The sequence below is a fragment of the Heterostelium album genome (assembly GCF_000004825.1).
Source record: "Heterostelium album PN500 unplaced genomic scaffold PPL_contig8, whole genome shotgun sequence".
Classification (NCBI taxonomy): Eukaryota; Evosea; class Eumycetozoa; order Acytosteliales; family Acytosteliaceae; genus Heterostelium; species Heterostelium album.
In genome coordinates, this window is record NW_008805085.1 from 890,390 (window position 1) to 916,905 (window position 26,516).

The window sequence follows — 26,516 nt, forward strand, 5'->3', positions numbered from 1 at the left end:
CACTTCATCATAATCTAATCCAATTGGGACTCAGCTTAAGATCAGCTCAACAATTTAAAAGTGTAATAGTAGTAATAGTAGTAATATAATCAAAAGATAAATCAGATTGAGACAGTTTACAAACTTGTGAATGTTGAAGGTTAGTAGTCATATCATCTTCATAATGTTTATTCATCAAATAATCTCAATCCCCTTTGGATGTCTCATCAATCAAAATCAAAATTTGTAGTAGAGTGTGGTGTGCTGAAACAGCTTGAACTGCCTCTGACCGCAGTTGGAAATTAACAAATTTAATCCAAAACAAGTTTAAAATTCGTTGTAATTCAGAAACACACTCTCCAAAAACAACACACTCTGATCAGAGAAACTCTTTTATCTGTAGTATCAATCACCACATCGTATCACTGACCATAAGTCATCTCAGTTGCACCTTTACATTAACACACACCAGGTTTTATCCCAAAACTCAATTAATTATAACACACTGTTTTTTTTACCTTTTTTTTTATTAATTGCAATTTTTTTCATTCTTTTCCATTCACGATCGCACTAAATAGCATCAAGAAAACCAAATCACAACTCCACAGTTAGACAAGTGTAACAAAACTTTTTGTTCAGTTTTTATTTTTTTTTTTTTGTTTTTTTTAAACTAAGACAAAAGGTAAGAGGATTAGCACCCTTCTTCTAAAAAAAAAAAAAAAAGTGGTGAATTGATGATGGATCTCTGACTGAGTAATTTCAATAACATCGGATTTACAATCTCTTTGCTACACAAACATGTATAATCACTTTCCGTACACAAATTAAGTATTTTTTTATTTTTTTCTATTCACCTTTTTATTTTATTTTTTCTTTTCTATATTCTCTTTCTTTTCCCCTTATTCATAAATCATACTGGAATAATACAAAAAAAAAAAAGAGATATAAAATAAAACATTTAATATCAATTTAACATCTAAAACCAATTTTTGCACCACCCAAAAAAAAAATACATCACAATCATTTTCCAATTTCAAAATCTTCTTCTTTTTCTTCTTCTCATAAAATTAATTTTAGAATTGCAAAGATCTTAATTCTAAATTAGATTGTCTTTGCTGTGTTTGTTTTGAAAGGTCTTTCTTTGCACATCTTGAATTTCACTAAATATCTTTTTTGTTTTTGTTTTTTTTTTGTTTTTACTCAAACTTTTTTATATTTTTATATTTTTTGTGACCTCATCCACAAGCACACTCACACACACTTTTTTAATTATCTGGATTACAATTAACCATATATATAAATATACATATATTTTTACTCTTTAATAGTTCAATAGTCAAAAATCAAAAGAACTGCAGTTTATATAAAGTGGTGGATTGTTTAATCATCCAAAAATTTCATTTATAAATACAATACAATATGTCTAAGAGGACACCTCCTTCTTCGCCTTTGGAGAAGGACAGAGATTTGCCGCCACTTCAACCATTGATAAAGAAAGAACAGTTGTCTGGACTCGAAGGTTATAGAGTTGGAATTGAACGTGACGGATCGAGTATCAGCAACAGTAGTAGTAGTAGTAGTAGTAGTAATTCAACCAACGTTCCAACTAGAGTCAACACTGGAAATGGCCAAATTTCAAATATATTATCATCATCGCCATCGTCACCATCTTCAGAATCCTCCATCTCAACGCCATCGTCTTCACCACCAAACGAAGGAGGCAGCGACAAACAACGTATTAGCATAATGTCACCGACACTCTTAAACCAATTTGCAGATATTTCATCGAGTTTGCAACATCAACAAGAACACTCTCATAATCATCTTCATCATCATCACCATAATCATTCTTCGACATCGCAATGTTGTAGTATTAAAAGAAAAACACCAGAAACCAAATCTGAATTCAACAAAACAGATCACCCCATGGAGATGGAGGGACCACCATCGTCAACCATCACAACATCACCATCCAATCACATCAACAACAATAACACTACACTCGAAAGTATTTTAGAGGTTATGAATTCCACAATCGATTCACCCATTCCCCAAATTAAATTCCCAAGAGATCAGTTTTTTAATTTTATCTGTACATATAAAGGTAAAGAAACATCTTCATATATATATATATATATAGATTTCTTTCAATTCAGATCTAACCAATATTTTATTAATTATATAGGTTGTAGCCATCCAATTAGAAATAAATCATTGGATCAGCTCATTGTTCATATGAGAATCCATGAAGCACTAGGGCACGAGTTACTTGAAGACCTGCTGTTTAAAGATAGATACTCATCGTTCCAGGAAGACGAGAACCTGGAAGATCATATTTTACACGAGGCAATTGGATTTGCACAGGAATCGCTCGGTCGTTTCCAGAATATTTTTGCATACTATGACGAACAACCGTCTTCTCTGACAAGTAGTGGTGGCAACTTGGATACGTCACCACTTACATCTCCAAACAAAGATGCCAAAGAATTGAAACGTCAGCGTCGACCTGACTTGAGTGCCACTCCAGGTGGTCGTTCAAGCAGTGAGGAAGACGACAGCTTCGATATGTCCTCCAACAATTCCATGAGTATAGATTCACTCTCACTGAATAGTTCCAACGGAAGACTGTCAGTTCCTTCGCCCATTGGAAGTAACAGCAACTACAAATCGCCAACCAACCAGAACAATTCTTCATTCCTGCACCAACAATCTTCCGGCAGCTTTGGATCGTCGACGAGTAATGGATATCCAGTTCCTTCGCCATCTGGATCGGGCAGTCTGGAGTCGGACGACCTCGAAAAGTATGCCATTCCAACACGTTACAGTTCGCGTGGTGTCCAGCTCAGGGAACAAATGATAAAGTACGGACTTAAGCTGTTTCGTATGGACTCTGAGAATAAATATATCTGTTTTTTCCAGGGATGTAGTCTGCATATGATTACAAACTTTTCGCGTCATGTCGCCAAACACGAGAAAGTTGGTGATATTATTAAACCAGAGTTGTTTCACTTGAGTAATTTCTACCAACCTCAACAACAACAACAAATCATTCAACAACAAATCCAACAACAGCAACAGCAACAACAACAATTCCAACAAAAACAACAACAACAGCAACAGCAACAACAACATTTACTTCAACAACAACTGATACAACAGCAACAGCAGCAACAACAACATATACGTCAAATGATGCAGCAACAACAACAACAACAACAGCAACAACAAAAATTATCATTTACCACATCATCACCTACATATCCAATTTCAATGGCAGTAGCCACATCCAAAAAGAAAACAAAGTCTGAGGAATATTTACAATCTCAACCACCGATCAATGCGCAAAACCAGTGGTAGCAATAGCTTTTCATTAAAGATTTACAAGACTATGGTAATCATAGTCAGCAACAACAGCAACAACAACAACAACAACAACAACAGCCATCATTTATGAACCCAACCAATGAAATCGACAACAATTACTTCAAATCCAATCCATCACCTATCAATGGCAACAATCAAAGAAACACTTCAATGCAATTCCCATCATCGAATTCACTGTCAACAGTCAACAGTTTGCCAAACCACCCCTCAGCTGCAACCTCAAGCAAACACCTCTCAATTTCAGCACCAATTCCCCAACATCCATTTTTACCGAATCAAGCACAACAATCAAACATTGGCGCCAGTGGAAATCCATATAATTCTTCACCATTTTCACAGATCAGCAGTAACAACCACTTTAGTAACAGCAATACAAACATCGACACTCAAATGCTTCAAAGTAAATTCAATCAACTGGCTCGGCCTTCATCGCCTGTGCAAATGAAGTCACAGTCCATTTCAATTCCAAACAACTCTGTTTCATCCAACAACAACGATGATTCCGAAATCAATTGGGTTTTCAAAAAGAAAATGCCAAAATAACATGTTAACCACTACACAATCTAAATTATCATTAATTTTTTATTATTTTAACAATCAATCACAACTACCTCTGCAATAATACTACCGTTACCATTATTATTATTACAATATTATCGACATCATCAACACAAACTCACTCAACCAACCAATGAATATATCATTATGTAAAGATATAGAAGTTTCAAAAAAAGAAAACAAAATAATAACAATCTTATAATTTGTATTACTTCCCCTTACACTCTACTTTTTATTTTTATTACAAATGCTAGTATCAAATAATATATTCTCTAAATGGATAAACTGAAAAATGTATATAAAAATTATGTTTCCATTTAAAATTTGAAATAAAATAAAAGAAGTTACTCTTATTTATTTGTTAAAATATCCTTTAGTGACCCAAACCTCATCTTTAACTTGGTTTTTCGAGTTTTCAATAAATTGCCATTGGAGATGTGTTTCATTTGCGAAATTTATCACACCAAATCCATTCTTTTCAATTCGTGGTCCATCAGACCAAACAGGTACCTTCTCCCATCCTTTTACATTTCCACTTCTATTTCCTGCAGTTCCAATGATAAAATGTACAGTTGCTTTAGGGTTGTCATAAGTACCATGTACTTCTTGATTATAAACTGGTAAAGTACCTATTTTTAAAAGAAATATTAGAATAGTTTTAAAATAAATTTTTGTTATTTAATTTACTTACGTTCATAACTATGAGTGTGAGCTGATACAAAGATATCAACATTATATTTTCTAAACAGATGGTCATAGATTTTCGCATAGTATAAACGATTTTCGTCATGTGAACACCATTTCTTCGAGCTTGAACAATAAAGAGGACGATGAGCCCAAACAACTAGCCAACCATCTGGATTTTCGGCTCTGAAATGTTTCAGATCTTTTTCAATCCATTTGTATTGGTGAGATCCTTCCAAATGGTCATCTTCTGTAGAAAAAGAAACATAGTGGATTCCATTTATATTATAGGAATAACTGTTGTGTTTGCCTGGCATGTTGAAAGTTTGCTTATAGACCACACCCTTGGCGAAAGTATCATGATTTCCTGGACAGACCATGTAAGGGACATGTGATGAGATTGGGTTGATTTGGTTGAGGAAGCTATCCCAAGTAGATTGGTGTCCTTTCTTGGAGCTGTCAGCATAGGCAATATCACCAATATGAAGCACCATTGAATAGTTGTCGATATTCTGCATGATATTTTGAATCGTCTCTTCGTTTCCACCAGCATCTCCCATATCTCCATAGCACACTATACTATGTGGATTTACACTTCTTTGGTACACTAAGACTCCAGTTGTGAAATTGTAGGTTGGAGACCAAATATCTTGATTCTTATCACCCACTGCATAATAGTAGGTGGTGTAAGATTCCAGACCTCTTAAAACTCCTGTATTTACATAACCACTCCAACCCTTGTTAATTGAATAGGTATCTGAAGTACCCTCCACTCCAATGAAAATTTCATCGCCATTTGGTGTAAAATATTCTGTAGCAAACAATATAGAAGGGGTTTGGGAAATATCTACTGTGTTCCAAGTGATTCTAAGATCACCATCATTTCCAGTAAAGGAAAGTTTAACACTAGATGGATTTATGTCATTTCCACTAATGAAAATAAAAAGTAATGATACAAAAGTAATAACTAATTTTAACATCATCTGGTCTATTTGGTTTTTTTTAAAACTAATATCTTGAAATATAATTTGTGATTGTTTTATTTTAAAACACTGATCATTTTAAAAATATTTAAAATAAAACATATTAAACGATGAATTAAAGTAGTCTAAACAGTGTGGTCAGAAGATTGGTATAATATCTAGATTTTAATACTATTGTTTCTGGTTTGAGTATGAAAATTTAAGTGTCAAAAAAAAAAAAGTGATTTTTCAATACCAGGAGAAAATCTTTTCAGCCCAGCTTTATAATTTTTGGTCCAAAGATGGAAAAAAAATTCATTAGAATTGTTTTTTTGAAATATTAAAAACAAATTAATTTTTTTTAAAAGATTTAGTTATCTTTATAAGGAAATTTAGAATCATTCAATCAACTTTCTTTTTAAGTTTTAAAATGACGAAAGGATTTATTTATGTAGATAAAAATTTAATATTCCTTAGTATCTCTGATTTTCTAACTTTAAATTTGAATTTCGTAAAAAAATTAAATTAAATATTTATTTTGAACTTTTTACAAGCCCAAATTACAAATATTTTCTCAATAAAAGAAATTATTAGTTTATAACTATTTACTTTTTGGATTCTAAAAATACCATCGAAGAGTTATTTTTGAAGATAATCAATTACTTTTTTCTTACTCCGTATCACACCCCCATCTCATAACACATACCATCAAAAATTTTGAATGACTATAATCAGATATAATTCTTATGTATCTGTATTGAATTAAAAAATAAAATCAAATTATTGTATACATTATAATTAACCCATTATTTATGATTTGAATTTGACACTCTGGTTTATTGTTAACAACCATCATCGCTTACGGGTGTTGTTATGTATGATGTGATGATGTGTCACATAGTGAAAAATAGGGAATGGTAATCGGTATATCTCAAAGGGAAAAACTTTGAAGTAAAATTGGTAAAATAAATATAAATGTATAATAGTAGTAGTCTATATATTAAACTTCAAATTCAAAATGTTTTATATCTTAATGTCTAGTTTACAAATAATTGATGATGAGGTTTAAAAATAGTACTATCTCTGGCTATTTGTAGTGTTCTATTGTACTTTTACCATACTAAAACAACTCTGTTAATGGTAATAACCAATATTAACTTTGTTTTTAATATTACACACCAACACACAACACTAATTTACCCCAATACTCACCCCCAAACTATTATTACAACTTCCTATTAACTTAATATAATTTTAACTAAAATAGTAGTAATGAAATGACAACCACCTTGCTAAAACAACTGCAACCTTTACACTCTCCTACGGTTTGTTTTACATCTAACACTCAAAATTGTCGCACTAAACAAACAGAACCTGAATTCACAATAACAAAAAAGTAAATAAATATATATGTATATAATTAACCTCAAAATTCAACCAATCTATCCAATCAAATCTTTTTTCTATAAAAATAATATACCACAAGACATTGTTAACCCTACCCAACAACACTTCACAATAAATTTATTGATTAAACACCCCAAATCAGTGTGCTCACAAACAATCACACAAAAAGATATGGGTTTTACATCTTGATTTTTTAAATAAATAATATAATCATTCTCCAGTTAGTATTTGCTTCCTATAAATAAGTTGACGATTGCCAGTCTTTTTTGGTTTTTCTATTGTTGTTAAAAAACTAACTTCTTATTTTGTTAGTACTGACTCACCTATACATAGGAATCTATAGAATAAAATATTAATATTTTATCCTATACATTTCCCAAAACGATATTTATAAATATAAATCAAATCAAATTAAATCACATCAAAAATAGATTTTATTTATTATAGGTGTTTTAAAATCTGTTTTATTTATATCTACCAATCAATAAAATATTTATTTATATATAATTTTTATTTAACCATTGTCGAAACTTAACTTTATATATATATATCTATTTATTCAACATATAGATTGTACCATTATTAATACAAAAACAAAATGAAATTCTTAAATCTATTCAGTAATTCTAAAAAGAAGGAAATTCTTAAAGATGAATCGTGTGTATCCGAAACATCACCTTCAACCTCGCCAAAAAATATAAGTATAAAGCTGACGACCAGTCCGACCAACAATGGAGTCAATCATTTAAACAGCTCTGGATGTAATGTAAACTCTGGAATCTCACACAATAGACTGAGTAGCAGTTGCGGAAACCTCCAGAACATAATTCCACAGAAATCACCTCAATTAAGAAAAGCTAATACACTGGACAGTAGCCATTTCGATACGATGTGTAGAGATTACTTCCCAAAAGCAACCATTTCCAAGTCCTCGGGATATAAATTAAGAAAAGCTGCATCCTATTCCATAGACGATGAAGATGACGAAGAGAGAGTATGCACTTTTGGCATGGGAAGTGTTCTAGTTGGTTGTTTCGATAGCTATGCAAACCACAATGTATCACGATAAATTTAAATTAACTATTATAATAAAATACTTTTTAATATTTATGACACTAAAATTTAAAGATTATTTTGGATTATTTCTTATGAAATCTCTAACTTTTTCCAAAGTTTGGCCAAGCATATTTTTACCAGTGCCATCACCACCATCACCCCAATATGAATCATTCTTAGTGTGCTCAACTAGGGTTGCATCTTCAGTATCCAAAAGAACTGATTGTTTAGTTAAAAAGAAGTATAAGTTATCTATGAATAATATCATATTTGATACATATAGTATCTAAAGGTGTGATGTAACATACGCTTTTGAATATCTTTGTGTTGTTGGAATTTGGCAAGACAAACATCAAACATTACTTTATCTTTGATGTCCTCCCAGTCTTTTCTCAATGGATGTGCTCTTGAACGACCCATCGAAGCGCTGTCACCTGATAGTTTAATGAATATGATAGAACATTAATGTTTGGTCAAAGAGAGAGAGTTAATGATGAGATCAAACCTACCTGGTGTCTTTGCTTCTCTAATTGCATGATAGTAGTTGATATCTGTTGTTTCAAATTTTACAGCCTAATGATGAATCAAACAAAACTTTAAGGTTAATAAAGGCAGTAGAATAGAAAACAATGACCGATCGATAATGATATACTTGAAAATAGTGCTCGGATGTAGGCCAAACAAAACCTGCAAGATGGACTTTATGACGTGAAAAATTACTAAAACATCCAAACGAATCGCCAGCTCTATAAAAATTGATTACAACTTGTTTGTTGTCCATCTTATCGTTATTGATTTGAGTTGTGTCAGACATACTTTGAGTCACTAGTGAGAATTATACTTATTAACAATGAAATTTATTGTTTGAAAAAAACTATTTAAAAATACCAATTATAGGAAATAATTAAGATTCTTGAGAATTTTTTACAAACACTTTTTTTATTTTTTTAGTGGAAAAAATGTTGCAATATGTATCATAATAACGTATCTTGAAACTCTTTCACTATTTTCTGACATGATTGACACTGTTTTAATATTACCTCTAATGACGAAAATGTAATCGAATTGTTTTTGAATAGTTCGATATGATGTTGAAGTAAAAAAGATAGCAATGGTTGGTAGCAACTCTTGATTGTTTTAAGAATATGCTCTTTGATCTCGTGAATCCCATATTTATAGTTGTGATAGAAGAAATTGATTATTTCCACATGACCGCCGAAATCCAAAGCCAAGTCTATCTTTTTTCTCATAGCTTCATTTTGATGGTTTGTGAGATTCTCACTGAGAAACTCTGTTCTGTTCTGCATCAGGAAATCCAAGATCTCTAATTTGTTGCTACGAACTGCGTTCTCGAATGCTTTGAGAGTGCAACCTTCACTACGATTCTCATGCAGCCATCGCACAAGTTCAAAACTGTGGAAACAAGCACCATCCATCGCATCGGTAGTACATCCTTTATCTGTATTTTCGTGTAACCAAATCACCACTGAAAGATATCCTCTGCTAGCTGCGTTGTCTATTGCCTTGGAGGAACATCCTTCACTTCTATTTTCATGCATCCACTGTAGTATTTCTAGATCGCCCAGCATTGCAATATAATCCATAGTACCTGTCCAGCCAATATCGATGTTATCTATATTGTTTTTGTGAAGCCATTTCATCATCTCAAACCTACGTTGTGTCGCAGGGTAGTTCATAGTTAGCAAACCACCCAACCTGAATATATCGATGTTTCTACTTTTTAACCATTCGGCTATGTGGACATGACCACCCATCAATATATTATAAATAGCCTTTCGATCGATAATAGTATTCAAGTCGAGACTGAACCTATCTAATAACCATTGAATCATATCTGTTCGTCCACTCTTTTAAATTTCAATAATGTTAATAACTAACTAACAAACTGAATGTTATTGGTTATATTGACATACCTTGGCAGCAGCAATGATAGTCATTCCAAATATCTCGCTTAGAGGTCTATCACCTTTTTTGAAAGACTTTTGTACTTTACCCACAAGGAATTCGAATACTTGGAAGTTCTTTCCGTATGGTGATTGAAGCAATGCGAATTTATAGTTCCAGTTATTGTAAGGAAGTGTCATCAAGTAGTTTACGATATCCATTCTGCCTCGTGTTGCACTTCTTGTAAGCATGGAACTGAGATCGACTTTTTGTTCAAGATGATCTATCAAGAACTTTAGTATCTGCCGATTGTTACAATCGATGGCGGTAAACATTGTATCCTGGATCTCGTAGTCATAGGTGAAAACAATCTTATTCTTATTCTTCTCTTTGTATCGCCCGATAAAGTATTGCTCTAACTCAGCTTGACGGTTATAGAGAACCATAAACCTTGGTTTGAGCAATAGTTGATTCCAATTCAAACTCTCTAACTTTAAAAGTGAATGAATTGCTCTCAATTCTTTCAGTATTATATTCCTGATAATATTATTACTAAAAACGATTAGAAATAATTTTTTATCAAACATTTTCTGTAGAAATAATTAAAACACGTTATAATGATTAATGTTGTTTTTACTTTGAGTAAAGTGGTTGATATTATAAAAAATAATGTCTTGATTCATTTTCCAGATAATTAAAAAAATATCTAATATTTATTACTTTTTAATAAGAATTAAAGCCAAAACTAAAAAATATTGCTCAAAAAGTCATTAGAAGAAAGTCCTGAAAAGAATAAAGAAATGATATTTAAAGTAAAAAATAAATATGAATAAAGACAAATGAGATATGTAAAGTCATGAAAATAGTATATATTCTATTTTGGATATTTTTTTTTATAAAATTAAAAAAATTAGTTTCTATCTAAATTATTATTGTCTATAAATGAAATTTCAATATCAGTATGGATATCTAGATAAAGGGTGAATGCAAAAAAGTATGTTTGCTGAGCTGTTGGTTTTTATATTATTGTTATTATTTTAAATTGGTTTTTTTTGTTATTATTTGTTTTGTTCTTGGATCTTTTTTTTTCTTTGTAATAAATTTAATATTATTGCTATATTATTTTATATAAATAATTGTTCAATTGAATTGGTAAGTGAAGAGAAGAAACCGTTGGATCCGGATTTCTTTACTATGTAGATTCTGTTTAGTGTGTCATTGGTTGCGGATTTGTCTACCTCGATATCACATTCGTAGAGCGTAGAGTGACCGGCACCGTCTTGCATTGTGTTGTTGTTGGTGTTGTACGATGTGGATACTGTGCTTGACGTCGGGTATTTCAAACTGTATGATATCTGTGAGTGATTACTCTTCAGCTTCCACTCGATGCCAAGCTTTGTGAAGACTTTCTCGAGGTTGACAACAATCAGACTGCTGTCGATTCTGGTTTCCACTACCAATGTTGGTGTCGCTGGTGCACCACCACTGGAAGTCGTTGTCGTTGTTGTTGTTGTCGCTCCATTGGCGCCGCCGTTCATCATCGATGAAGAAGATTGGCTCTTGAGATTGTTGCTACTGCTTCCCTTAGAGAAGAAGTAAGAGAACCACGACTTCTTTGGACTGGAGCCGATGATTGGCGAGTTGGGTGTGGCCGACTCTTGCAGCTTGAGCTTACGAACCTTGGTGATTTCAATGGGTGACGATGTCTTTCCACGATGCGAAATAGTTGGGCTGGTCGCTGGGTTGGAGGTCGCTGTCATAGAGCCACGCCTCTGAATTGGCTCCTTGGGTGTGGAGGGTGGTGGAATTGCCTGACTCAGAGAGAGTGGAGGTACAATATTCTTGGGTGCAGTATTGCTTGGATAATGGATACTGTTTGGACTATTATTAATGTGTAGTGTTTGAATAGAAGGCAGCTTATCACTAACAGAGATGGAAAGAGGTGATGAACCATATGTATTTTGTTGTTGTTGTTGTTGTTGTTGTTGGTGATATTGTTGATGATGTTGTTGCTGTTGATGATGATGCTGTTGGAGTGCTTGTTTAAGTAATCCTTCTGATGATGATATCTGTTGTCTTGGTGATTGCTGTTGTTGTTGTGATGATGGCTGTTGTTGTGATGGCTGTTGTTGAGATATACTGTTATTGGAATTCGAGAGGTTGAGTGGAGGTGGTATTCCGTTTGGATGATGAGGTGATGGTGGATTGATGTCTGTTGCACTCTTTTGTTTTCCAAACATACGACGCAACGAGAGTTCTGATGCACTGTTTCTTCTCTTATCGTTGCCAGAGGCAGACTTTGCAATTTTAACTCCATACTTATTTCCTTCGGTATCATATTTCTTTCTTTCCTCAAGCAGTCTATAATATACAAGTATTTGTGATTTTCTAGAAAGAAAAGATTAGTTGATTTTGTCGAAATGAAATGAAAAGATTTGACTGTTTGTTTTTGATATCGAATAACATACTCATTACTAACTAAAGCTTTTTTAACTTCATCAACAGAACCCAGTCCCAGTACCATTAAACTTCTAAATATTTCATCGTCTAGAACAGAGAGATCGGGCAATGGCGTTGATACAATTTCATCGACTGGGATTGATTTCTGAATTTGAACTGTATTCGAGAGGAACCATGGATGCTTTTTGATATCCTTGATAGAAATTCTCTTCTTTGGATCGACAATTAACATTTTTGTTAATAAATCTTGTGCATCCTTGTGAATGTAAGCTGGCATAACAAAATCACCACTCTTTACTTTGCTCAATAATCTTCTAATATTATCATCATCGAATGGAAGTCGTCCCTAGAAAAAAATAAAAAGATAATGATAATTAGAATAAATCCTGTTTTCTTCTTCTTTTCTTTTGTAATGATATTATATATTTACAGTTAACAATGCATATAAAATAACACCACAACTCCAAACATCAGTCTTTTGTCCATCGTAATCAATTCCAGAAACCACTTCAGGACTGGCATAATGAGGTGAACCACAACTAGTGTGTAAAAGACTGTCTTTCTTTATAATCGAACCCATTCCAAAATCACAAATCTTTATCTTTTTGTCTCCGCTTAACAATAAATTCTCTGGTTTTAAATCTCTATGACTTCATATTTATATGTTAATTAAAAAAAAAAAATCAGTATTTCAAATTCCGACTGCTGTTGTTCTCTGACAAATATTTGACGATAATTACCATATATTTCTACTATGACAATAATCTAAACCACCTATAATTTGTTGGAAGAAAAACAAAGCTTCTCCACTTTCCAAACCACCTTTTTCCACTAGATAATCAAATAACTCTCCACCTTCTACATATTCTAAAATTAGGAATCTATCATAATTTAAGATGGTTAATTTAACTTTTAATTGGAAAATATTAATATACTCTTATCTTTTACATACAAATAATTTGAAGTTTCATATACTTCATACATCTTTAAGGCATTTGGATGGTCTATTAGTTTCATAAGTACAACCTCTCTCTCGATCTTTCTTCTCATAGATGGTTTATTATTGAGTAAATCTTTGTTGATAATTTTGATTCCAACTTTGAATCCAGTATCCTTATGAAATCCAAGCTTCACTTTGCCTGTTGTACCCTGACCCAGGGTTTTACCAATAATAAACGGACCAACACTATGTATTTCCATTCTTTTCTCTACCATATATTATATATAATATGAAAATAAATAAATAAATAAATAAGAAGCTATAAGTTTATATATATATAAGTGAAGGACTACAACAACAACTTTAAAAAAAAAAACAACAACAATTTCAAATATAATTTGACTGGATTGTTGTTAACTAATTAAGTTGTTTGTTGATAATGAACTGTTTGAATTCAATTCAATTCAATTCAATTCTTTCTACTATATAAGGTGCTTTCTACTTTTGTTTCAAACTGAACCAATCAATCAAATCTAGATGGATCTATCTTTTTTTTTTTTATTAATAGAAAGGTAAAATTAATATGGATTTCAAAAAGTAAGTTTCTTTAGTTGTCTATTGTGTGTTTTGTGTTTTGTGTTTGTTTGTGTGTATTGTGTGCTTGTTTTTAAATATAGTGATGATTAAAAGTGTGATAGAGATATGCGGTTTTGTGATTCGCTTTTGTGATTTGTGTGATATATAAAATTACATTTGTTTGTGTTAATTTTGGGTGTTTCAGATTTATGTTTGGTCAAACTCACCCAATTTTTAGTGTAGTTTATAACATATATTTGTTTTAAAAAGTACAAAAGTATAATAAACCAAAACCTGTGTAGAAGATAGAGGTGAGGTTGTTTGATTTATTAAAAAGAGACAATATTATGATTTTTAATTTTCTTTTTTAAATCTTAAAATTATCCTTCGTCTTTTTTTTAAAAAAAAAAATAATTTTTTTGTTTTTTATGGATCGTCTGACGATGAGTTTGATCGTTGGGTGCTTATTTACTTTTTCGATTATTATTTTAAGCAAAAAAAAAAAAAAAAAATGGTTTGGATTTGTTTGATTGACTCTGCAAAGAGTGAGAAGTGAAAAATGATTGATAGATCGGGTTTTTGATTTAAGCGCTAAAATATTGTGACAACTCTAAAATTTGAAAGTAATTACTTTTTTGTGATTTAATGGTCAAGCACTTGACTCAATATTCTACTCGACCACGTAGTATTATTATTATTTTTATTATGGAGGAACAAAGTGGCCGACTGATCGTGAATAGTGTTACAGATTGATTTGTTTTAAAATATAACTTTAAACATACATGTACTATCACAGTGTAATACTTATGTATAAAGATAATAAATGAACAAAACTGAACTAACTAAACAAAAATAATAATAACTTCAGCAATACAACTGCCAAAAATGTAATGTAACATCTCCCACTGTCTAATTCAATGACCAATCCGGCAAAAGAAACGAAAGTGTGTTGTGTGTTATAAAATCGCAAAAATAAAAAAATTCGATTGCGCTGCTGTGAATGAATGATGATGGTGGTGTTGTTGAATATATTTTTAGTGTTAGCAGTAACAATCATTAAAAGTGTATGATGGGGAGTGTATTCTGATTGAAATGCAATGAATCAATGATTTTCAATTGGTTGGCTGATGGCTTTGTTCGTTTGTTTTATAGTGATGAGGGATGGTGAATAGTTGGCTGATTATTATTATTGTTTGATAATTGAGGTGCTTAATTGTTTGTTTCTTCTTAAAAAATGTTATAATTAATTAATTACTTTTTATAATATTCAATCTCTTCAAGAAATAATTGATAATTAATTAAGTAAGTAAGACCTATATTTAATTCTCACTGGTTATCAAAGTGATGGTTGTTGGTTTCTATCCTACTGATGTGTGGGTGTGTGAGTGGGGAAATCAATCAGAAATATGATTGGCTCACTGGTGAACTTAATTTTGAAATTGAGTGTCAAAGAAAAGTGTGGTTGGTTGATGTGTGTTGTGTGATTTGATGCTTTCAACACCTCTGCTGTGGATTAGAGAGTGTGAGATATGAATGAGAGTGAGTGCGTTCGTGGCTTATAACAATAGATATGAATCTAAAAGTATAAGTAAATAGTAATGTAAATATATCTACTACCGACTCTGTCTGTTTGTCTAACCTAACTATTACTATCTTGCACCTGCAATTTGCAAAAACAAAACATAACAAAAAAAAAACTATGATATTACCACCACCAATCACCACCACCAAACACCTCTCAAAAAAAGTAACACCCTTTTTTGAATTGTGCATTTTTTTGATTAAATTTATTTTTTTTTACTTTTTTTTAGAAAACTAGTTTTTTTATGATCAAAAAGATGATGGTTGTTTTTAGATATTGGATTTGCACCACACACTTGCAAATAAAAATATCTTAGCAAGTTGTTTTTATATTAATTCGAAAATTTGGTTAATGTGAATGCGCGACATCTATCTCATTTTTTGTTTTTCGATTGGTGGGGGTCGAAGACCACTTCCAGAATTTTTGCACTTTGTGGACAAAAGAATGCAAAAACAAAAAAAAAAAGATATATTTGCTTAAAAAATAAAAACAAAAACATAACAAAAAAGAGATTCTATTGGTGGGAAACTATAAATACCTTCTATTCCAAATCGATTTAATAGTTTCTCTGAAAAACCTGTGGTCCTTGTTGTTTTATTGGTTCTACCTTTTGTCACTATTCTTTTACTTTTGATCTAATTATACTATAGATCTTTTTATTTTTATGATTGCAGAGTTGAGATTTTATTCAAGTTACTTTTTAAATAATCATTATATTATTAAAAATTTATAGAACTGAAATTGGATTGAACTTCCCTTCCTCTTAGTTTTTTTATCAACTTATTATTATTAAAACTTCACTTTGTTTTGTTTAAAATGTAATTGACAAGATTACCTTTCATGCAACAAAAACAAATACCTCCTAAGTTTGTATGATTGGAAAATGATTGATGATATGAATGAAATTTAAATGTTTGACAAAGTCCAAATGAATAAAATAAATATAAAATAACAAGTAAGTAAAGTAGAATTAATAAGAATTAGATTGAAAATCAAATTTTATCTTTTTACGGACTTGTATTAAACAAACCAACCCAATCAATACAACAATATATTAAATGAAAAAATAAAAAATAATAATAACAAATGTATAACTAATAGATAGATAATTTCATGAATTGGATAATCATGAATTTTGGTGTGGTAATATAGTGTTGATGGACTGAAAAATTGTGAGTAAGAGTGTGTGATTGTTAGTCAGTGTGTTATTGTTTGTGTTTGTTGGAAGTATAGCGAACGTTGTAAGTGTTTGGAGAATAGTGTGTTAGTAGTAGAGTTTTCTTTTCAAAAACAAAAAAAAGAAAAACAAAAGTAATATCGATTGATTGATTGGTTTATTTTGATTTATTGATTGTCTGATTTAATAAATTACTATATAAATGTGTTGGTGTGATTGATTTAATTTGTTTGATGTGAATAGGTAGAAAGTGAGTAATTTAATAATTATAGTGAGGTGGATTCTAGTCGACATTTATCCTTCATTCAAGTTTAATCTTGTTGATTTTTGTAACTACAATAATTTTCTAGGTTCTACAAGATTTTTACAACCCTACTTTTTCATTTAGAATGTATTTAGGATTTTAATTCAAAAAAAATAATAGTTAATAGATACCCACCCTCATATTCAAATACATATTAGATTAACCTTTGGTAATATATAGAAAATATCAACACATAAATGACTGCCTATTTAGGAACAAAAACAATTGTTTATAACTATCTTTTTTGTTTTTTCATAAAAAAAGTATACCAGAGTAAAATAACAATTTTATTCTTAATTAATTATATGTATATTAAATTATATATCAAGTGAGAGAGATAGTAATTTTTTAATTTATTGATAAATGGTGTAAATTAAATGTGTTTTATTTTTATTTATTTGTCAGTTTGATTTTGAAAAGTTTAATAGTTAATAATGTAGAGGATAGTTACTTCAAAAAAAAATAATAAATTAATTATTATTAAGTATGTAAAAAAAAAAAAAATGAAATATTTGAACAAAATATTGAATGATATTCAAAAGGTTGAATCTGATAATCAACACTTTTGTAATTACTTTAAGATAATCCATGTTTTGTCCATTAATTTAATTTTTATTTTTTCTATGAACAATTTTAAATATTAAAATATTATTAAACAAAATTTAAAAAATAAATTAAAGTTTTACTTTACAAAGCTTTCTACAAATTAATTGTCATTTTATCTCACACACCTCCAGCTCATCAAGTACATATTAAATATTCTATCCAATTTTTAAAAATTGATACCGGTATTATATAAATCAAATTCAACCATAATCTTCATCACTTTGATGAAATTGATCAATACATTTATCACAAATGAGAAATGAAATGATGTCACAGATTTGTGTTATTATTATGTTGTTAACAAAATCAATAATCATTATCATCATCTTGTGTCAGATTAGAATCGACAGACTTTTTTAATCAAGTGACACCTCACTATAATAAATAGATTTATTGTTTTAAAATAAAAAGTAACAATATTAAGTAGTTGAATTCAACCACAAAATTCTGTTGATTTCAAAAGTTGTAAATTCTTAAGTCTAAAGATGTTTTTCAAGAGTATCAGATGTTACTTTCTCTCTTCGACACATCAGTTATTTCCATTGATCCCAAACTACAATATTATCAAACTACCAAAAAGATGAAATCTATTAATTTCTTGGTAATTTATAAATTTTAAATATTTAATTTTGATATCTGTTAAGTTTTGTTTTGCACCGACTTTACTTGGCATTTCTCTCTCTTTCATTATTAATCATAATACTTAAATATTATTATTACTTACTTATTATTCTTAATTTGGTTATTATTGATTTGATTTGGAGTTTGATTACTTTATATATATTATATTATATATAATTAACTGATAAAATATATCTTTTTTTTTTTATTTCATCATTTATTTTCTTTTTTTTTTTTAGATTTATCATGAGTATGGATGATAGACTGGTCTACCACCATAGCCTCTGAATCCTCTTCCACCTCTCACGCCTCTTGCACCTCTTGCTCTTCCTCTTCCTCCTCTTCCACCTCTCATATAAGCTGGTAAGTTTGTTCTCTTTGCTGTTACTTTGATCTGACGATTATTAAAAGTTGTATCATTGAGTACCAATGCATTCTGTACTGATTCTCTATCTACAAATTCGACATAACAACATCTAAATTGATCGATTTGAATTTAATAGATTAGTATGTAAAGATGATAAATAAACATAGTATGATTTCTTCAAATTACATACCCTTTTGGATGTCCAGTTGTCTTATCATTTAAAATAGTGATTCTATTTACTGTACCACAAGACTGAAAGTATGCCAAGATGTCCTCTTGAGTCGATGTGTATTCTACATTACCTACATATACTGATCGAGCATCTATTTCCTCTTGATCTCCAAAGCCATTCGAGTCGACGCTATTCTGTAATTCATTCAACTTTTTAGTTTCCTCTTCCATTTCTTTATATCTTCTTTTCATTTCCTCTAATTCCTAAAGTGTTTATCATTTGGAATTTAACTTTTTTGTTAATATATATATATATATAGATTTGACACACAGAACGTTCAACCGATTTGGTTATTCATATTCATTAATAGAATTGTTGTTGTTACTACTACTATTGTTGAATGAATGATGATGAGCGATTGATTGAACTGAATGATTGAACTACATACAGGATCTATAGCTTCATCTGTATTTGTGGTTGCTTCCGATTCATTTTCAACTCCATTCTCTTCAATTTGATCTTCAAGTTGCTCGGTGCTTTGTTCGTCTATCTCTGTTGATTCTACTGGTGTATCCGACATCTTATATACTCTCCTAATCTAATGTACTATAAATAAACAGTAACAGCTCAAATCTAATAATTTAATAAATAAATATAAATAATAATTATACGAGTTTTTTTCGTTTTTCAAAATGCGATCAATTTTTTTGAAAAACAGCTTTCACACTTCATTTAATTTTTTTTTTTTTAACGGTCATCAATTAAACATTTCAAATTTTAGTGTGTGATTTATATAAGATAATTATTTTTTTTATTAGATAATTATTTTTTTATTTATATGTTTTTTAAATACTCTTTCTTGGGTTTTTTTTTTATTTATTTTTTTGAATCATTGTTTGGTTTAATTTTGAATATTTAAATATTTATAACTATTATTTCTTTTCTTTTCTCTTCTAATTTTTTTAGATAATGTTTACCGATTTACATTATGGTGAATTCAATTCCTTTGACTCTTTAAATCACCAAGCTCAGAGTATGTATTATTGTACAATTTTTGTTTTAATAAATGACCTTTCATTGATGAAACCAAAGGTAACATATTTTTTTTTGAAAAAAAAAAAAAAACACAAATAAAATAACATCACCACATCTATAGATTCACCCACCTCACATACACCCGATGATCAACAAAATTCTAAATTCGACTATTTTTTACCTAGTTGTTGTTAATTTTTTATTTATAAATTAATTGAACGGAAATAGCACAGAAAATAGGAAAGATCAATAATTAACATTCCTTTACTCTTTATAATAATATTACTTTTAAAATTTTTTGCAAATAAATAGTAGATTTATTAATTAATAATATTGTTATATTATAAATATTTTTAATATTGCAATATTCAGTTTTGTTTTGTTTTAATTTTATTGTTAATAAAATTAAGAATACACAAACACTTTTTGTGTAGAGAAATAAATTATACAAGGCAATAGCACACAATTCACTCAACAACAAACAACATCAGCAATAGCAACAGCAACAACAACAACAATCCTCATCATTTGAATTGATCCATTCTAACACTATCCTCATGAGTGATCCAATAAAAAGTTCAACAAGAGCATCATAACTGTATTAATATAATTGTATAATTACTTCTGCTACGACTTGGCTATTTCTTCAATCAAAAAATATTATATATTTCAATAGGATAAATAATAAATAAACAATTTCCATATTTGTACAGTGGTACACTTTTTCTTTTTCACTCCAATTGATTAAACCATTATCATATCACTGCCATCAATATCAGCAGAAATAAATCATTTCAACAACACAGTCCTATTACTATAGCTACCACCACCAATATCATTGTACATAGATAAATATATTCACACCACAATAGTAACTTCAATTTTTCACACCAAAAATAACTTTAATTTAAAAAATTAAATATTACATTCAAAAAAAAAAAAAGAATTTAAAATTAGAGATTGCAACGAATATAAACAATAATACAGTCAACATTGGAAAAATATACATAAATCAAACTTAATATATGTCAATTTTTATACATATATCATATATAATAGATAAAAAATCAAAAATTTGAAAATAAAGGAGAAAGTAAATTTAGATGTTTTTGTTTGATTTGATTTGGTTTGGATTGGTTCAATCAATATTGTTTTAAATTATCAGACCACTATTTATTATACATATATATTCATATATTATTTCATAAACCATTTTTAGTTATATATATCATAATGTCACCTTTATCTATAGTTAAATTATTAATACCATCAAAAAACAACCAAGATGTAACTAAAATTTCACAAAACCTAATTATTTGTACAGAACTATTGGAACAAAAGGGAAAACAATTAAAAGATGTTTTCCTAAAGTGTAAACAACTTCATAAAGATAAAAAATTGAAAAATAGTATGTATCATTCATTAGGAATATCTTCGGGAAACTACTACTTTCCCTCCATTTTTTTGAATTTTTTTTTGGTAAACAAATTAATAAATTATTGAAATAAATATAGTTGACTTTTCAAAGATCAATTGTAGTAGTTCACCTTATCAAGTTGCCAATGCAATTCGATTGATTCTAAAGGAATATGAACTGATAGATAGTGAAACATTTTCATGGCTATCGCTTTCACTCACCATAATGAATGACAAACTCTCACTGTTTGTCATGAGAACCATTCTTTGTTCTCTTCCAGTGCCAGTTTTCTCAATCATTGAACATCTGTTTGCTTTTCTCTTTCGATTCTCGATGCTGTCGGGCTCCTCAATTCATTCGATATCGGAGCGATTCGCCAAGTGGTTATATCACGACGGCGATATCACCAAGCAGATCACGAGAATATCAAACACCATCAGTGAACTCCTGAGAAACTACGATTCCTGTTTCAAACGATGCCCAACCACAGGTCGTCCCGTTTCCATAGCAACTATATTCTTCAATCCACAGTTCTCGCCCAGTCTGTCATTTGAGAGTCTCACAGACACCGAACTGGAAGACAACATCGGTGCTGCCTTCAAGGAGATTAAATCAGAGTCAATCGATATCACTATAGCCAACTATTTTTTGAAGCTCTGTATCTCCAATCAATCGAGAGCTGCCAATATATTTTCGAATTCTGAAAATCACGGAGAGCAAACCAATCATATGGATCTAGTAATTCGATTCCTCCAGAACACTTCAAGATTTGCTTATGATCCAGCCAACATCATCAGTGGTAGTACTGATAGTTTGAGTAGTTTAGAGAGTCTGGCCCAAAGTAGATCCAACAGCACCAGCAGTAATTGTAGTATTGGTTCAACTTTAGGAACAAAGTTTGATATTTTAGTTGGTATGTTAAATTTACTTGATAATTTAAATAGTTTATTTCCCTAATTAATTTAATTTAATTTTAATTTCTAATTAGATCGAAGAAGATTTAAATTGAAAATATCTATTGATTCTAAGGTTTCTTTGATTGTAAGAGAATGTATAAATCTATCATATCATATTGATGGCCATTGTCCGTTGGAAATGTTGGAAACAGCTGCACTAATGGTTGATGTCGTTACCGATGAACTTGGTAAACTGATTATTAATAATCTGATTGTAAAGGAAAGTGAATTACACCCAATATTTTCATCGATGGACCACAGAAACATTGGTTCGATTGCCAGAGAAATATCGGATAGAGTTCGATCCTTACCAACATACTTCGATAAGCTAAAGAAAGAAGCAAGTGATTTGGTAATGAATTTCTTGCAAGTGGAGAACAACGAAGCACTTCCCAAACTTTCCGCCATGCAAGAGGTACTCGAGAAGGTGTTGAACCACATCGGTGAGATCACCAAACTCTGGACACCAATAATAGATTTCGATCGTCAGAATCAACCATCCAATCATCTACATGCTGAAGTATCGACCGGTTATACCCTGATCGATTATGCCATAAGAGAGATCGAGCATACACTAGTGCAGAACGTCGGATCCAATCATCTCGTGAGTCTGTCGAAGCTGATGAAACAATTGTTGGAAATGTCGAAACTAAGGTTGGAGGAATTTGAAAGTCTGAATACTCCAGATCCCGATGATATCCTCTATAACGGACCTGTCCAGTCGCTTTGTGTTCGAGACAAGAAATTGATGGTTGCAAGTATTTTCTTGCAATTGGACGAACTGAAACAATATATTAAGCAAACCAGTCGAATTCTTCACCCAAGATCATCGGGTCAATTGATTGCCAGACATTCATACAGAACCAATCTTATGATATTACTTTTCTCTATGGTACCAAGCTATCGATCCTACCTAGGCGGTGTCCCAGTGTCAGGATCTAGCTTGAATTTAAATTTGGCAAACAAACGAGGTAAATCAGGTAGAGTTACAAGCGTAAATGTTCCAAGATTAAACACAAAGATCAAAAGCTTAGTTGATGGATTAAATAATTATTTAATACCTTCTTAAATAAAACAATGTATATATTTATATTTATAATGTAATTGAAATTATATTTATTTAATATTGATCAATCCATTTTTTTAGAAGTAAATAAATTGGATGTATTTCCAAGGTTGGTTATCGAATCAACACAATCAGTTGGTATGTAAATGGAGGTTACAAATACTTTCTTTTGATTTATATGTTCAAAAGTAATCATATTTATATTTCCGTACTGTGCGATGCATGGACATTTCAATTGCTTTGGCTTAGCAGTTCCATAGCTGATCGTGTCATAGTCGAATCCTGTCCAGCTGCTGGCTCTGCAAGCAATAGGATTAGCTTTACCATTTCCAAATTGATGGGGATTCTGTTTGTAGTGCTGAGCGTAGTGCATCCATGTTGTTTCTTTTTTCATTCCGTCTAATGATAGCTTTGCTAGACACTCTCTATTGGCAATGGCCAGCTCCAAGATCGATTTGTTTCTCATATCCCTGACCTTGACGATGAAACAGTCACCATAGACTATATTACCAATGGATTCTTCACCCAAATTACTTAGCTTTCTCATATTACAATTGTATTTAAGGCAAAAGTCATCGTCGTCACCGTATGATGGATTGAATGAGTACATTTTCAACAATACACCATGAATGATATCGTTTGTCGACAAATATTTATCGGTCTGTTTCTTCAATTTGTCAAACTCCTCCGTATTAAAATAAATATCAAGTACTAGACTTTCCAAAGGAGTTGAAGATGCTTGATCGTTTGCTGCTGTTGCATTCTTATAATAATATCCAAGTTCCTCTCCCAATGTTTTGAACTGTTCGATGGAATCCACTTGATAATCCTTTGAAACCAAGAAATCCAAACTAACAAGTTCAGGCTTCTTCAGTTTCATCTTATCCTTTCCATAGGTATAGATATGTGATTGATACTTTAGGAAATAAAAGATACTCGATTGATCAAAGTATGCATGATTGAAATAGTAGCCAATGAGGAAACCATCCTTTGCACGTGAAAGCTTGAATGAGACAATCGGTAGTCCATCAACGGTCGGAGCGAATCCAAACATTCTTTGATCGATATTCTTTGTTGGTAGATAATCGTTGATAGAAAAGACCGATTCGTTTAATCTCTCTTCGATCTGAAGTGTAACTACATTCTTACTGGTTGCAGGTGATGGATACTTTGCGATATTGTTATCAAGATCCAAATCTACAAACATAAAGTCACAATCTGCCAATGCTTCGCTCATTGCCTCTAGGAAACGGTCGACATCGACAGATTCACCTTCGAAATACATTCCACCTCTTGTGTAATATACAGCAAAAAAATACTCTATTCCATTTAACTTGTGTTCATAACTTTGACCCGAAGGTTTAAATGTAACAATCGAATCTTCTTTATTAAATGTAAAAAGTGTATTATCTAAAAATGATTTTAAATATTAATATGGAAATAAATAAATAAACCATTTATTTGTTCAAATACATACTTGTGTCCATTGTGATCGAATTTACTTTGGCAAAAGAAATTTTGAAAATGAACAAAAATCAAATTTTTTAAAAGATGAGAAATTTTAGGAAAAATCGCAGATTTGTCAATAAATACTGTATAAATTAGTAAATAGATTTAAATTGTTTGAAGAATTTAAAAAAGTAATTCTTTGTTCTACTTAAAAAAAATTGAAAGAGATTCCCTTTCTTTGAAGAGAAAAATTTACCGTCTAGATATAAAGAGATAAGATACAATTTGTATGATTGTTTTAACAATTCCAATCTTCCATTTCTAACAGCAAGATTCATTACCGCTTCTGTAACTCCAAAGGTTGTTATACGTAGTAGCATTTTCATAAGCTCCACACTACATTGTAAGCAGCATACTCAAGTGACTTGTAAGAGAATCCTTCCGATCTATTGGCAATTAACCAATTTACAATATCTAGTTACTCCATTTTATTGGCAGAGTCAAACGCTTGATTGGTACAACCTTCATTCCTATTTCGATGTAGAAATACCATCGTTTTGAAATGGCCATTGGCCGCGACAAGATCCATTGCGCGAAAGGTCGCTCCTTCAGTTCTATTAAAGAGTAAATATCTAACAATATCCAACCGCCCAAGTTTAGCAACCAGATCCAAAGCACTAGCATCAGTCGTACATGTAGTATTATTATTTGTCCATTTCAACAAATCCAAGTTGCATTCTCCGCCACTTCAACGATTGCTTTCGGCGAGTAGAAAAGATTCTTACCTATCGATGAAACCAATAGTTTAAATATGTCAAACCGATCCTTCCTTATGGCGAGCAGTATAAGATCTCTAGTGTTGGTAAGACCTAATTGAATACACTGTAGTACTAGATATTCGAGTACATGAAGATGTCCAGCTACCACTGCCTTCTATACATTGTTAGATAGCACTTTTCTCGGATCGACCAATTTGCATCGAGCCATTTGATGATCCCGATATTTCCTACAAAACGGCAGTATCAAATATATTATTTTTTGCCTCTAAATATGGTTTTGCTCCACTCAATTCAAATTTACCAGCCAAATACTTTAGTAGTTCTAAATTCTCTGAGAAAATAGATTCTACCATCGCAGTGTAGAACGACCAAGATTCTTAACATCATTTTAAGTTCTTAATTGAAGAGATATTTAGAGTATGATTATTATTATAAGATTTAGTATTGTTATTATTATTTATAACTAATTAACTTTATTTAAATAGATATCGAAAATCAAATTATGAAGAAAGCATATATATAAATCAAATATTTGAAGGTGATTTATCACAGACATCGGTGATTTTGATAAACAGGGAAATATCTAGTCAGTAAAGACACACAATGAAAAGTTTGTAAATATAATACTACCGGTCAAAGGCTTCATTTCTTTCGTTGAATGTCTATCAGCACAATATCGAGGTGTTTGGCAATAATTCTTTTGAGACTATCATCACGTTTGAGAATATGCCCGATACCTTTATCATATTATATATACAAAATTGTATCGAAAAATCAAAGTAGACACTTACAAATAAATCTATCGAAATAATTTTGTTTAATTTTCAAAGGATAGATTCTCCACTGTATATACTTACTTTTTTTGAAATGTAATATGTTTTTTGTAATCTCCTTTGGATCATGCATTAGCATTAGTAAATATTATCTAAAAGTAAATATATGGAATTCCAGGTTTAAAGATATAATTTAAGATTAATGGGATTAAATATTATTTTTTTGAATTAAAATAATGTAAAAATGGTGGAATATTTAAAAAACAAGATACCTTTGACTTTATTCTCATTTTTTTTTGAA

General features: G+C 30.7%; 8 protein-coding genes across 8 annotated transcripts; 4 read left to right on the forward strand and 4 right to left on the reverse strand.

The window, feature by feature from the left end:
• Positions 1-1,398: 1,398 nt before the first annotated feature.
• Positions 1,399-3,906, forward strand: PPL_04004 (uncharacterized protein; the record flags this gene model as incomplete). The annotated part of the gene is made up of 4 exons (XM_020574917.1): positions 1,399-1,987; positions 2,165-2,606; positions 2,700-3,332; positions 3,381-3,906. 4 exons carry the CDS (start codon positions 1,399-1,401, stop codon positions 3,904-3,906), a joined length of 2,190 nt encoding a protein of 729 aa, XP_020435331.1.
• A 369-nt stretch (positions 3,907-4,275) lies between these two features.
• Positions 4,276-7,057, reverse strand: PPL_04005 (purple acid phosphatase family protein; the record flags this gene model as incomplete). The annotated part of the gene is made up of 4 exons (XM_020574918.1): positions 4,276-4,550; positions 4,613-5,535; positions 6,119-6,140; positions 7,048-7,057. 4 exons carry the CDS (start codon positions 7,055-7,057, stop codon positions 4,276-4,278), a joined length of 1,230 nt encoding a protein of 409 aa, XP_020435332.1.
• Positions 7,058-7,572: 515 nt separating this feature from the next.
• Positions 7,573-8,043, forward strand: PPL_04006 (uncharacterized protein; the record flags this gene model as incomplete). Its single annotated transcript, XM_020574919.1, has 2 exons — positions 7,573-7,675; positions 7,832-8,043. 2 exons carry the CDS (start codon positions 7,573-7,575, stop codon positions 8,041-8,043), a joined length of 315 nt encoding a protein of 104 aa, XP_020435333.1.
• A 60-nt stretch (positions 8,044-8,103) lies between these two features.
• On the reverse strand, positions 8,104-13,595 carry PPL_04007 (putative protein serine/threonine kinase; the record flags this gene model as incomplete). Its single annotated transcript, XM_020574920.1, is given in 12 exon segments — positions 8,104-8,282; positions 8,339-8,464; positions 8,540-8,581; positions 8,601-8,855; positions 9,046-9,898; positions 9,965-10,426; positions 11,393-11,518; positions 11,864-12,323; positions 12,404-12,741; positions 12,826-13,045; positions 13,136-13,304; positions 13,331-13,595. The coding sequence occupies 12 exon segments, from the start codon at positions 13,593-13,595 to the stop codon at positions 8,104-8,106; spliced, it is 3,495 nt and encodes a 1,164-aa protein (XP_020435334.1).
• A 3,882-nt stretch (positions 13,596-17,477) lies between these two features.
• On the forward strand, positions 17,478-17,773 carry PPL_04008 (uncharacterized protein; the record flags this gene model as incomplete). The annotated part of the gene is made up of 2 exons (XM_020574921.1): positions 17,478-17,541; positions 17,670-17,773. The coding sequence occupies 2 exons, from the start codon at positions 17,478-17,480 to the stop codon at positions 17,771-17,773; spliced, it is 168 nt and encodes a 55-aa protein (XP_020435335.1).
• Positions 17,774-18,445: 672 nt separating this feature from the next.
• Positions 18,446-19,320, reverse strand: pabpn1 (polyadenylate-binding protein; the record flags this gene model as incomplete). The annotated part of the gene is made up of 3 exons (XM_020574922.1): positions 18,446-18,677; positions 18,759-19,003; positions 19,189-19,320. The coding sequence occupies 3 exons, from the start codon at positions 19,318-19,320 to the stop codon at positions 18,446-18,448; spliced, it is 609 nt and encodes a 202-aa protein (XP_020435336.1).
• Positions 19,321-21,008: 1,688 nt separating this feature from the next.
• On the forward strand, positions 21,009-23,217 carry PPL_04010 (uncharacterized protein; the record flags this gene model as incomplete). The annotated part of the gene is made up of 3 exons (XM_020574923.1): positions 21,009-21,183; positions 21,290-22,105; positions 22,181-23,217. The coding sequence occupies 3 exons, from the start codon at positions 21,009-21,011 to the stop codon at positions 23,215-23,217; spliced, it is 2,028 nt and encodes a 675-aa protein (XP_020435337.1).
• A 61-nt stretch (positions 23,218-23,278) lies between these two features.
• Positions 23,279-26,088, reverse strand: PPL_04011 (uncharacterized protein; the record flags this gene model as incomplete). Its single annotated transcript, XM_020574924.1, has 5 exons — positions 23,279-24,597; positions 24,920-25,059; positions 25,146-25,277; positions 25,674-25,818; positions 26,070-26,088. The coding sequence occupies 5 exons, from the start codon at positions 26,086-26,088 to the stop codon at positions 23,279-23,281; spliced, it is 1,755 nt and encodes a 584-aa protein (XP_020435338.1).
• Positions 26,089-26,516: the final 428 nt, after the last annotated feature.